The 14,511-nt window shown below is 39.7% G+C and overlaps 1 protein-coding gene across 1 annotated transcript in view; it reads right to left on the reverse strand.

Moving 5' to 3' along the window:
- Positions 1-4,857: 4,857 nt before the first annotated feature.
- Agps (alkyldihydroxyacetonephosphate synthase) overlaps positions 4,858-14,511 on the reverse strand; it is a 426,147-nt gene continuing 416,493 nt past the window's right edge. Inside the window, exon 19 of the mRNA XM_089248613.1 lies at positions 4,858-6,379. Within this exon, the coding sequence (XP_089104739.1) occupies positions 6,237-6,379 (143 nt within the window). The 3' untranslated portion in view covers positions 4,858-6,236. The remainder of the gene's footprint in view (positions 6,380-14,511) is intronic.

Raw genomic sequence — 14,511 nt, forward strand, 5'->3', positions numbered from 1 at the left:
TCATCGGAAGATGAAGGAAAAAAGCGTCAATTTTTGAAGAACACTGACTTTTTGTGACACTTGCTTGATGTTTTTTTTTCTCATTTCACATGAGTGATGATGGCAGTCTTTCCACCATGACCGATGTTTATGTCCGTAACAAAACTTGTACAAAAAGGAAAAATCTGCCCTTTTCTGGAATGTTTGATGAAAGGAAATTCATCGGAATAAGTATCTTTAAAATTGATTAAAAATGTTTTTGCTTATCAGTATGCATATTTTGTTATATCACACGTACGTAACTTTAACAAAAGAAATTTTGACCATATGCGCGTCACATCATAATAATCTTCAATTATTATCCAGGACTATTGGCTGCTAAGCTATTTCCCTGCATGATATGACAAACAACTTTTCTTGTTACCATCAGAGGGTTTGTAAACCTTCCTTAAAAAGGGAAGTTAGCCTTGACTTGACACTTTATTTTATGCCCTTTATACCTACAAGGGCTTTAGAACCGCTTTAAAACAAAAATTTACACTATGTAATATACATGTAAATATTTAAGTACATATACGTAATGTGAATACATGAATGCAAAATTTCATCGAGCAAACTTTACATAAAGATGGTAGAATTTGCACAAATCTTACATGATAGGGATGGGGGAGGAAGTTAGCCATTTACGACGTGTGATGTCATTTCGAAAGGAAAAAAAAAGACTCTTCATGCCCGCAAGAAATTCCTTAGAAATTATTTTCATAAGCGGGGATTTTTTTTATGAAGTAGGGAATTTTTTGGGACAATTAGGGATTTTTTGTGATTTTCGTAAAAATTCGGGAGATTTAAGAACTTTTCGGGAGGTCGAGTGATGAAGCTAAAATTCGGGAGATTCCCGAAAAATACGGGAGACTTGGCAGCTATGTGAAATTGTACCACAGGATACTTAAGCGATTTATCTGTAAATGTGCCGCTTAGTTCATTTTTACAAAATTAGGTTTGAAGAGGGCAGGCCGCATCAGATAACCCGCAAGGGCCATATTTGGTCCACGAGCCAAGGGCCTTTATGTCATTTATCATCATATAGCTTAGAGGATGGGTCGCAATGAATTTATTAACGATAAATTTGGAGTTCATAGCCTTCAAATTAACAGAAATTGATCATAATATATAAGGGTGTTTTCTTCTGAAATTTCAATTAAAAAAAAATTTTTTTTGCATTAAAAAAAATAAATTTTTGATTGCTGGGGGGGGGGGAAAGAAAGAGGAAGAGCCCCCCCCCCCCCGTGTACGTCTCTGATCCCACCAATATGCATTAGGATTCAGAGGGGCAGAGCTGATGACAAAATTTTGCTGACAAGGGGGGGGGGGAGGGGGTCAAAAATGGCTAAAAATTTGCTTATGTAATACTCGAACGGCCCCTAAGTGAATATAAAGCCCAGGAGAAGAGCTTTAATGACAAAAATGTCACCTCTCACCATGTTACTCATGGCATATACAAATCTGAGTTTCCCCCAGTTAATTTTACTAATCCTGCTTATATGCCAGATGTTTTGCACAAACGATGTCTTGCACAGGTGAGAATTTTGTCTCAAGCATTGTCTGCTCCTTCACATGATTGCACAGGGGCTCTTACATCTTTTTTAATAAAGGGGCCCATGAAAAATTGTGACCTGGGTGTCCATAGAATATAATGACCACTTAAATTACTTAATCATTTGATCACTTAAATGACCTAGGCCAACCACATTTCAAGATGTGGAAGTACCTATACCTGTCGGTATAACTGCTCTATCTCAAAGCAATGTAGCCTGAGTGGGATGACCGTGAAAAAAAAGGACTGGTCCAGGATGATGTATTTCATAGGTTTGTTAGATCATCTCATATTTTATGATACAGACCAATGTTTCTCATAGTATTCCAATCTTGGAAAGGGCGATTGTCATCCTCTGGAACTGTGTCTGTTTTGGAATCAGATATAAACTGCAGATCCCAATACAATTACCCCTGGTATGCAGAATATGATAATGTGACAAAAATGGTCACTGTAGCTGCGAGAGATGCTAGCTTGTTTCCTTATTATTTTCATTATCAGAGTGTCTACCACATACCCAAAGAAAAGTTTTGTGAATATTTTTTACCTCTGCTTGTCTGCCTGCCTAAATAAGCTTTGCTGGAATCTTACATCAAATACCTTTCAAACCAACCATGACTATGGTCTGGACCAGTGTTTCTCAACCTTTTTTTCCTGTGGCCCCCTTTGAACCATATTTTTTTTCTTGTGGCTCCCCTGTCTTACCCAGAGTTTTCGACCCTCATCTAGAAGCACGATCCTTTATACGTATTGAATTGATTTTTTGAGTGAATTTATACAGAACGAAAATTTTGCAAATAAGATTGACCTTCAGACCCCTGGCCTAGAATTTATTGAGCTCCCCACTAGTCCGAGTTCTATTCAGAGCCGCCTGAACATCATGGGCGCTTTAGGCAAAGTGATCTATGGTAGTCCCATACTTAGCTGGAAATAAACAGCCTACATATTTCCTACTTATTTCCAAAATTTATTGTATTATACAAAATATCATAAAGTGGGGTCACTTATGGGCATGACCCCTCACAAGAGTGGGACTGACACAGCTGCAGCCCGGGCCTAATATGGTTTTCACCATTGTTTGTTTTTCACACTATAATTTAATATAGAGGAGGGGTCTGTGAAAAATGTAGTCGGCGGCCTGCGAAAAACCCTATCCTAGGGAACCTGCTGCAAAATGCAGGCGGTGAGGCCCGGGTGGGTCCATGCCGGGTGGGCCACGGTTTTATGGGTGGTTTTGTTGGATTCTGTAAGTGTATAGTCACTAATATAAAAGCTTTATTTCTTCACACCTTAATTTTTCTTCTCAGCTCTCTGCAGCCCTCTGTCATGGCTCCTTTCTCCCTTTTTTTCTGTGGCCCCCTTGAAGTATCCCAGTACCACTAACGGGCCGTATGGCCCCCGGTTGACAACCACTGGTCTGGACCATAGTTTCCCAACTTTTTTTGTCCCAATCGCCTCCTTCTTCAGAAATTTTTTCCCCCAACACAATCTAACCCCTCAAGCTAATTCCATTTGCAGTCCCATGAAATAGAATTGCAAGGAGGAAAAATGATGTCATAGAAAAGTCAGCTTTTATTGTGACATAACTTCAAAATTTCTTAAAGGAAAATTTTGTTTCTGGTGCAAGATGGTGCCGAATTGAAGAGTTTCAGCATTTTTGTAGCAGACGTCTGAAATTTTAGCAGTTTGTAGCAGATTTTCCACTCCTGAATATATCACGTTTCTATTTTATATACAGAACCAAACGTCCTTCACATTCAAGATTTTTTTTGAAAAAATATCTGCTTTTAGTCTTTATTGATTATCTCAAGATTAGCAATTCTACACTTATGGGGTTTCTGAAATAAGCGCTTCAATTGCAGAACTGCAGATCAAATTATTAAAAGTAACAAACAATACAAAATAGGTGAAAGGAATTTCATAATTAATGAAAATTCAAAAGTAATGAAAAAATAATTTCAGAATCATCGGGAAAAGTAGCAGAATTAATAAAAGAAATAATCAATAAAAAATGGAATCAGTAAAAGAAATGATTTCAAAATTAATAAAAATTCAAATTTACCGAAATAAATTATTTCAGAGAAAATGAGTGTTCCATAATTTGAGGAACCCTGTATGTACCCTTACGAGGAATACTAGGGAAATTATTGTTGGTCCGTGGGTCAACAATAATAGGAACAATAATAAGGAATACAAAGTCTGAAGACTTTGTATTCCTTATTCTTCTTCATAAACTTACCACTTCTCTGGGTTGCATTCTCAGCTAGATGCAATGGAACAAAAATTTTTAGTTTCTTCTGCTAATTACAGGGCTCCCACTCAAAAAATGATAAAAAGTAAGAAAACGCAGGACTAAAAAGTAGGATGGGGGAGGGTAACCCCCTTAGACAACATAATCATAGCATAATGGGGAAAAAAATCCCTAAAAAAAATTCATTTCGCAAAAAAAAATTAAATAATTAAATTTTTTTTTTAATTTTGAATTAACTTTTTTTTCCCTAGCACTATTTCAGTCAAGCTAAAACAAAATGACAAATGACTTGGTTACAAAACCATTTTTTGGCCAAAACAGTGCATTAGCAACCACAGATAATTCTTTGCTGTCTCTCCTCATATATATTACATTCTTTCTTGGAGTTTAACGAGCTTATGAAGTTCCAAAGTGATGAGCTTGTAAACTCTCTTCGACAAGGCACAGCAAATTTCAAAGACGTACATTTTTAAAGAATGACGCACCTTCGAGACCACTTTCGAAAGCACAATGCAAAATGTGTAAATTACAAGATCCGACGTATATAACACAAGGTGAATCAGATAGTTTTACTGCGTTGCTCATTATTTTTTAAATTTTTCTGTTTTGTTCACATTTTACTGTTCAATGCCAGTGTAATCATTTTTGACAAATGAAGCACTTCCATTTCTAGCTCTTTGCTGAGCATTGTAAATATTGTTCATGCCTTAAAAATACAGAAGATAACTGAATGATATTGGGTAGCATCAGAATCATCAAACCTAGAATTGGCCTATGTATCCAACTGCTTTGAAATGCAAACTGTTGTTTCACCTATTTGCACCATAATTTTGAATGATGAAAGTTACTGTCCAAGACCACGAAGTAATAAATACAAAATTATTTTTTCCATCCAGACAGAAGTTTTTAATGACTACTATACTTGTTGAACCCTCAAACTAAGCAAATGAAAAATTAATCAATCAAATGGTCCCCATACCCCCCCCCCCCCACCTCTAAATTACCTTAAAAATGATACAATTTCTGCTTTGGCATCATTATAATCATTAATTGCATTCTCCAACATTTGTAATATTTGGCAATATATCAATAATTTCCTGTTCAATTAAAATCAATTACACAAATTTTGTTGATAGGATTTGTGGTAAAAAAAGTAGGAAAAGTAGGACAAAAACTAGAAAGTAGGACGAGTGAGAGCCTTGGCTAATAACATTCATAGTCTGAATTTGACAAAAAAAAAAGTGATATGTGTTTCTTTTTACAATAACAGGGCTTCGAAGTGAAATTCCATTTTCGGAATTTTCAAAGTGAGATGTTGGCTGTAAACAAAAGGGAGGGAGGGATAAAATAGGAATAGTAGGAGGGAGTTAGGGTAAAAAAGGATGATTGCGACAAAATTAGAAAAATAAGGACATTTCTAAAAAATAGGAAAAGTAGAAAAATAGGAGCACTGCGAGGTCTGGCAGGGGTGTCAGCTGTGGGTGCTTGTTTTCGGCTTCATATAGAAAATTTTGATTTCTGATTCGCCAACCCATAGGATCCCATACTGAACCCAAAGCTTCTATCCCCCTGAGCAGAGGTCTTCAACCTTTTTCCATTCGCGAGCACTGCCTGTACCCATCATCAAAAGAGAAGCACCCTTACTGCATAGTTTAATATAATTTAAATTATAATAATTTATATAATAACAAATAAAAATTAAAGTTTAATCAATAATGGTAGAAGTAAATATAAGCATATTTTCAAATCATTGATTTCCTCACCCCTCATGCGAATGCCAATTTGATTGGTACTTTGGTTCACTGAGGTGAAGTTTTCAAAAAATATGTTGTTCATAATTCATAGTGAAGAGTCAGTCTGGCTGATAAAGCACACAGAATTCTTCACTAGTTTAATTTTGAATGCATGAAGTCAGTCTCATTACGTTTTGAGTAACAAGAAAACTTGCATGAAGATTCATTATGCAAGTTAAACATATGTATATTTTATGCAAAAGTAAATGTTGCTATTACTGGAACAAAAAAAAAAAAACCAACAACAACTCTCTGTTGTTATATAGCTACAATACAATCATTTCATACAATCATCTAGCAATAATGACTCTTTTCATTTAAAAATGATTATGATATTATGACTTCATTTAGTAGTTATGAATATAAGTATAAAACAAAAAACTGACAATGAATGCTTGATAACAATGAGAGACAAGTATGTTTGAATAAATGTCAATTCAAACCAAAAAAAATGGTCAAGGTGCCTGCAGGTCAGATATTGCCTGCACAAAACACGCAAATAACAAATTCAGATAATGTTCACAACCTACAAAAATGACGGATACTTAAAAAGTTTTAGAATTTGGTACCTACAAGCATAATGCAAATAACAAATATTTAGAAGTTACTTGCAAGAACACTACAGATTACTAGACAACTGTCCAAACAGATTTCCATTTGCAAATATATTTTGAGGATCAATGTATTGTTTCACAGCTTTTAACATGCCTATACCAACATTAGATATCGTCTGTGCCAGCCATTTTTTTCGAAGTTTTCCAACTGCAACAAAAATGAGAGATACAATGAAAAATTCTGATATAACTAAGCAAACAAAGAATATTTCACTAATGTAATGAAATGAAAAAATAAAGAAAGAGCATGCTGGAAGTGATTGCTGTGATAGAAAAGAAGACCATCTCAACAACTGGGCCATAACATTATAACATTAATCATATCACATTTGATAACTATTACAGACTAAGGTGTCTGTAATAATTATTTGGCCATTATTCATAAGTTAAATTATATGATGTAAGTAATTCATTATAGTAATAGTTTGTCCTGATGTTCATTTACCAAGCTGCAGTCTCAAAACCATTGAGAACCACTCCTTGTTTAGAACCCCTTGACAAGCAATCGTTGTTTGTCATATGCGTCTGCAGAGTGTGTAAAGAAGAGCAGCATGGTGCCACTTTTTTTAGTGGCAGGAGTAGTAGGAGTTTGCAAAGTGCATCAGTAAACAAAGGCAATGTACGGAGAACATGTCGTCATTAAATCGCATGCAGAACTGACACAAGAGATTCTGTGAGGGACGGCAACCTGTCAATGATGAAATGTGACCTGTGCACTGTAACTAGAGGACACTTTGGTGAAAGAAGTCAACTACACTGAAGAGCCAAAAAAACTGGTAAACCTGCATAATATTGTGTAGGGTCCCAGCGAGCACGCAGAAGTGCCGCAACACGACGTGGCATGGACTCGATAATGTCTGAAGTAGAGCTGGAGGTAATTGACACCATGAAATCCTGCAGGGCTGTCCATAAATCCATAGGAGTAAGAGGGGGTGGAGATCTCTTCTGAACAGCACGTTGCAAGGCATCCCAAATATGTTCAATAATGTTCATGTCTGGGAATTTAGGTGGCCAGCGGAAGTGTCTAAAGTCAGAAGAGTGTTCCTGGAGCCACATTGTAGCAATTCTGGACGTGTGGGGTGTCCCACTGTCCTGCTGAAGTTGTACAAGTCCGTCGGAATGCACAATGGACATGAATGGGTGCAGGTGATCAGACAGGATGCTTACGTACCTGTCACCTGTCAGAGTCTTATCTAGATGTATCAGGGGTCCCGTATCACGCCAACTGCACATGCCCCATACCATCACAGAGCCTCCACCAGCTTGAACAGTCCTCTGTTGACATGTAGGGTACATGGATTCATGAGGTTGTCTCCATACCCGTACACGTCCATCAGCTCGAAGCAATTGGAACCGAGACTTGTCAGACCAGGCAACGTGTTTCCAGTCCTCAACAGTCCAATGTCGGTGTTGTCGGGCCCAGGCGAGGCGTAAAGCTTTGTGTCGTGCAGTCATCAAGGGTACACGAGTGGGCCTTCGGCTCCGAAAGTTCATATCAATGTTTCGTTGAATGGTTTGCACGCTGACACTTGTTGATGGCCCAGCATTGAAATCTGCAGCAATTTGCGGAAGGGTTGCACGTCTGTCATGTTTAATGATTCTCGTCAGGCGTCGTTGGTCCCGTTCTAGCATGATCTTTTACCGGCCGCAGCGATGTCGTAGATTTAATTTTTTATTAGATTCCCGATATTCATGGTACACTCGTGAAATGGTCGTACGTGAAAATCCAAATTTCATCGCTACCTCGGAGATGCTACGTCCCATCTTTCGTGCGCGACTATAACACCACATTCAAACTCACTTAAATCTCGATAACCTGCCATTGTAGCAGCAGTAACTGATCTAACAACTATGCCAGACACTTGTTGTGTTATATAGGCATTGCCGACCGCAGCGCTGTACTCCGATTGGTTCCATATCTCTTTATTTGCATACGCATGCCTAACCAGTTTTTTTGGCTCTTCAGTTTATATCAGTAATGCATAATCACCAATCGTCTCAGTAAGTTTGATAAATATCGCAAGTTTTATCACTTTTACCGGCGATTATGCATAATCCTATTAGACCCTGTATGCACAAACGTGCGGGTTGCTACTTTTCACTTTAGATATTTTTTTAACCTCAGGGACGTTCAGTCCAAACTTCAAGAATTGTTTGTTATCGTTGAGATTAAAGCCGAAGTCCCTGAGGTTAAAAAAAAACTACAGAGAAAAAAAAACAACCCTTCCCAGTGCTGCCGTCTTCACACATGGGCGTGACCCGTGAAAATCCAAATTTCATCGCTACCTCGGAGATGCTACGTCCCATCTCTCGTGCGCCGACTATAACACCACATTCAAACTCACTAAAATCTCGATAACCTGCCATCGTAGCAGAAGTAACCAATCCAACAACTGTGCCGGACACTTGTTGTGTTATATAGGCGTTGCCGACCGCAGCGCCATACTCTGATTGGTTCCATATCTCTTTATTTGCATACGCATTCCTGTACCAGTTTTTTTGGCTCTCCAGTTTAGATAATTCAGCTCAAACAGATGACACACCGTAGGTGCCATCAACAAGAAGGTGGTAGTCAGTTTTGGTTCTGGGTTTATGCAGTCCGAGGTGTTTTCTATGGTCAATCAAACTGTTGAATCTGTGTCCTTGCAGGATGGATTTCAAGATTTGTTGTCCCAGAGGCTGTTACTACTGACTGTGGTGCACAATTCAAACCTGGGCTGTTCCTTTCTTTCACTCGTCTACTGGGTACAGAAAGAACAAGAACCATGGCTTACTATCCAGCTGCTAATGGGATGGTTGGGAGATTCCACAGACAGCTGAAGGCATCTATCTTCAAACCAACAGCTGGACATCGCCATCAGAAAAGCATTGCCATCCGTCTTACTTGGAATCCGCTGCAGCCTCAAAGAAGATGCCTGCAGAACTCATCTATAGTGAGATGTGACATTTACAAGGGGAATTCTTCCACTCCTGCAAGATATCTTTAAGAGCTAATTTTTGGTTCACCACCAAAAACACATGCCTGTTCCAGCAAGTCATCATGGTCATAACATGTTTCTAAATAAGACGTTGTCAATGTCAAGCCCTGCCACAGAAGTGCCACTAAAAACCAGGGGTAAGGAAAAGATAATTTCACAAAAGTTTAAGAAAATTTTGGATTCCTAAGTGTGCAACAATAAAGAGCTTTGGCTGTTCTAGCACAATGTGAATTTTCGACCGAAGATGTAATCATAGTATCATGCATAATATACAGCTGTAGCTTCTCAATCTAGCTAACTGTAATTTTTCTCAGCAGCTGTTGATGATCTTGCGGCAAATGCAATTGGATGTTCACTTCCATCAGGCATAATATGTGATAATATTCTGGATAGACCATATGGACTAGCCAAAGTCACTGGAGTGCTACGAAACTATTCACTGGAGTGCTATGAAACTATTCACTGGAGTGAATGGTATGAGCAGGGCCAGAGAACTAGAGGGGGCAGGGGCAACTGCCCTAGGCAGTAAAATTTAGGAGACAGCAGTTTTAGGTGGGAAAAAAGCACACCATTATGAAATTTTAACGTAGTGGGGGCGACAAAATAATGTTTTGCCTGGGCACCTAAATCATGTTTACTCCGGGTGGCAAAAATCCTAGTTAATCCTTCGGTATGAGCAATTTCACTATAGCTGGTCACTAGAAATTTCAAACTTGATTTTTATCCATGCTGCTTCACAATCAGCTGTCCAATTAAACAGTATACCTTGATGCACTCTGGATGAACTTTGAGTAATACATAACTAAGCCCAAAAATTGTCTCACTTCGTCAACATTTTTTGGTCAGAGTGTTTCTTGAATAGCTTGAATTCTTTCGAAAGTTATGACATGTCCCAGGTATTCTACACTTTCTCAAAAAATTTACATTTGTTGAGAAATTTGAAAAACATTTGTTGTAAAATATGCAAATTATATTTTAGTAATTTATCTAGCACATTTAGCAAGTGTGTTGTGCATTCCTCATAAGTCTTGTGTTGTATAATTAAATCATCACATTACTCCATCTAAATCCATACAAAGGAATGAAAATTGTTAGGTGCTGTTTCAATTCCAAAAAACAACTGTTTTGTCAAATGTGTACCTCGATATGTAGAGATCGTTTGAACTTTTACACTGTCTTTGTAGACTGGTAAATGCAAATATGCTTTGTGGATGTCCAAGGTGCAGAAATATGATCCACCACGTAGCTGGTTGAATATGTCTTCAATCTTGCATATTGGGTGCTTGGCATCATAAAGTTGAAGCTTACTGTCACCTTGTAATCAGCACAAAGTCTTACAGAACCGTCAGATTTTGGCACAATGACAAGTGGAATTCCCCGTTCTGAATGATCCACTTTTTCTGATTCCTTGATCACACAAGCAGAAGTGCCAACTTTTGAAATCCAGGAATCCGGAGATTCTCCCGAGAATGGGGTGCCCCCCCACCCCCGACACTCATTGACTCGATCAAAAAAAAATTCATAAAAAAAAAATCAAAAAAAATTTTTTTTTTAAATAAATTAAGAAAAAGTTACATTCTTCCCCCCCCCCCCAAGGCAGGTTCTGCATTGCCCCTGAGAAGAATATAATTCCACGTCAGTCTTTCCTTGCAGAATAAAGAAATCACATCTACATACTGTTCATAAAGTATAAGTGTTTCCTTCCATGGATGCTATCAGTGATTCTATCTTGGGTATATGAACTCTTAAAAGCTTTACATTTTCTTTCTGAACATGTTTGATCTGAAGAAACAATAAATAACATGTTTGATATGAAGAAACAACAAAAAAAAATTCAAATTACAAAGCTGCGGACGAAAAAACGTGCTTACCGCACGGCAGTTAATGGAATACACTAACGATTATACAGGAATTTCGGCAACCAAGGTCATGCCCCTGATAAATGACTGCCGATAAACGCTACGAAAACGAAGTCGCGTCTTTGCCAGTTGCTTAGATGCGGTCACAGAGCCTTTTTTTTACCGCTGCTTGATGGAAATTACTACGGCTATCCACTATGGGTGTTTTCCCTAATGGCAACGGTAATCATTGACGCCACGACAACGTGAAAGCTCACGTAAAATCTAATTTTCTGCCAAAATCCGTAGAAATTTTAACAAATCCGGAGAGCGGGAGGAAGAATGAAAAATCCGGAGTCTCCCGCCTAAATCGGGAGAGTTGGCAGGTCTGCACAAGCTATCCAGTTCTTTTTCAAAATTTTCACGCAAAGCATATGGTACTGGGCATGGTTTAGCAAACACTGGTTTGGCGCATTTCTGTAATTTTGGGGAGCTGTCAATCTTGCATACTGTCATCAGAGTATTTGAAAATTCATTGACAGACAAAAAAAAGAGACCAGTTGCATGAATGTGTCGATGCAGCCATGCAGGAGTTACATCATCGATGCACGGAAGTGCTAGGATATGTACAAAAAACAACTCCCCCATTGGTGGACTGATGAACTTGCAGCTCGAAGAAGACAGGTACGTGCACTGGAACGGAAGTTTATAACAGCCAAAGGGGAACTCAAAATCATGGCAGGACTTGCATTCAGGAAGAACCGCGCTCAATACATTAAAATGGTCAGGAGGACCAGAAACAAATGCTGGACCAAGTTCTGTGAGGACGAAAGCAGACCATACGGAATTGCTTTATAAGTCCTTCTTCAAGGCAAAGCAACTGCCTACACAGGTTATGATGACCAGTAAACCCCCACATAGGAGCTACGGTGCTGGAAACTGCGCTGCACCAGCTGTCGGCTATCTTTCCAGATCCCACTGATGAAATTGGGCTGACTCCACTCCGGCCGCTTATTCAAGGAACAGACTTGCCGGTCTCTGTTCAGGAAGTCCGACACATTATTAAAAAGCTGAACAATAAAAAAGCACCTGGCTTAGATAACATCAGTATCCCGTTATTGAGGGTGCTTTTGAGGCAAATGACAAAACTGTGACGTGAATCTTCAACAGGCTACTGGAGCTATCAATTTTCCCTGGACATTTTAAAAGAGGCAAGATTCTACTGTTTCTGAGAAAGGACAGGCTCGATCCGTTACAATTTGGATTTAGAGCAGGAGGGTCTGCGGAGAAGGCAGTGGCCACACTTCTTAATGAAGTTAGATGTAGACAGAAACAAGGTTATCTGACAGCCCTGGTTTCGGTGGATATCAGAGGAGCTTTTGATTCAGTTAGACACGAAATCATAATCAACAGAATGCGATGACTTCCGATACCGGGAAACCTCGTACGAATGGTTGAAAGCATGTTGCGGGATCGCCATGTCACAATTGTTACAGACGCCGGTCCGGCTACAAAGCGGCAGCTATCCGGATGCCCACAGGGTTCCTGCAGTGGACCTCTGTTGTGGTCCATAGTTCTAGATTCGCTACTGAAAACTGACTGGGGCCCCGAAGTTTATATGCAGGTGTTTGCAGATGAACTTGTTTTTATCATAGCGGCGAAGAAATACAAGGACATGCTGGTGAATAATGCTGGTGAATGCAACATTCAGCAGACTCACTGATTAGCTTCATTCTAATCATCTCCAGTTGGAAGTGAACAAGACAAAGCTACTGTGGCCTCATCCGAAGGATACGCGTCCCTGCATCGAGATCGACGGCATCAGGCTCAAGCCGTCTCCGTCTATACGGTATCTAGGGATACATATTGACAACAATCTCAGCTTCATCACACATATAACTAAGCAGGTCAACGGGACGCAAGAGACGTTACAATTGATGCGTAGGCTCGCTGGACCCACATGGGGTCTACGTCGACAATTTCGCAATATACTGTATAGAAATCCAATGCAGCAGATGCAAAATACATTGGATGTGGCGCAGAGACCCTTCCTCTTATATATAACGGGGGCATACATTACCACGGCTAACGACGTGCTATACGTTGCTACGGGGAACCCACCGCTCAGCTTATTCATGGAGCATGAAGCACGTCGGACAGCAGTTCTGCATCTTGGGGAGGACATCCAGATCAATGATCACCCGATCAGTTCAACCCAATATGAGCAGAAGCACATGGAGTGGCTACATCATCCAAGTTGACATCGCGCCTCTACAGGTTACGTGGTTCAACTCTACCGGTTCCTCGAAGCGATCTTTGGTCACCGACGAGACAGTACGGATATTCACTGACGGCTCTCGGATCGGAGAGGTAACGGCATGTGCATACGTAGTCCTCGATTCATCGGATGTAGTTAAAGAGACTTGGAGTAGTCGTCTGACGCAGGGCGCAAGTGTATTCCAAGCGGAGGAGTATGCAACCTTGAATACGGTCATCTGGGCCTCGCAACAAAGCTCCCCGGTGGTCATAAATTCAGATAGCGCTTCTTGTCTTCAAGCTATCTGCGATCCCCGCTCAACACATCAGGATATTCATAGGATCCGACAGCTACTTTGCTCCCATCATTCGATTCGTATAATATGTGTTAAAGCTCACACAGGAATTACAGGTAATGAGATGGCTGATCGTCTGGCCAAGGATGCCACTAGTTCGACCACAGAGGAACAACACTTACTGCCACATCAAATACCAATTAAAGAGTGAGCTGTTGAGAAAGTGGCAAGCACAAAGGGATCATAACGTCCCGAAAGACGCATATAGAATCCAACGGCATGTTCGCATTTCATTTGGTCATGCGAAAAGATTATTATGGTTACAGAGCATGGTCCGTTACCAGTATATTTAGAACGTTTTAAAAAGTCAAACAATGACAAGTGTCGTTGTGGTCAAGTCGGGACATCACAGCATTATCTGTGTTCCTGCCCGCACACTAAACAGTTCCATTTCGGCCACATTCCGGATAATGGAAAGCTTTGCTGGAAGCGACGCGTACTTCAGAGCCCCATCAACTTCGGCCGACTTCGCCAGCTGATCCAATTCCTGGACAAAAATCTTCATCATATCCATACCAAATGGGTTGGCACGAAGCGTAAACGAGGTGCTGATGACGACTATGTACCAGCTAGGTCCTTTCGTCCGGACCCTACTAGAATATATGATCTGCGGCCTCGTCGCTGAAACTCATCTACTGAGAGCCAAGTGACGTTGCGCCTATCGACATTTTGTCTAATCAAATTGTAAATTGAGATTATATTCCAGAGACAATCAATCTTAATTACTCTTGGCGATACTACGATTTCAAATCAACTCTTTACTATAAGATGAGCGTGATCTGGCGGTTATACCTTTCGGAGTTCTTTAATTTCTTCCTCCGTATATTATGATACGAACATTGATTATAAGTG

The sequence above is a fragment of the Pholcus phalangioides genome, unplaced genomic scaffold, assembly GCF_987345545.1.
Source record: "Pholcus phalangioides strain wild (caught in Gottingen) unplaced genomic scaffold, Ppha-v1.0 ptg000020l_1, whole genome shotgun sequence".
Classification (NCBI taxonomy): domain Eukaryota; kingdom Metazoa; phylum Arthropoda; class Arachnida; order Araneae; family Pholcidae; genus Pholcus; species Pholcus phalangioides.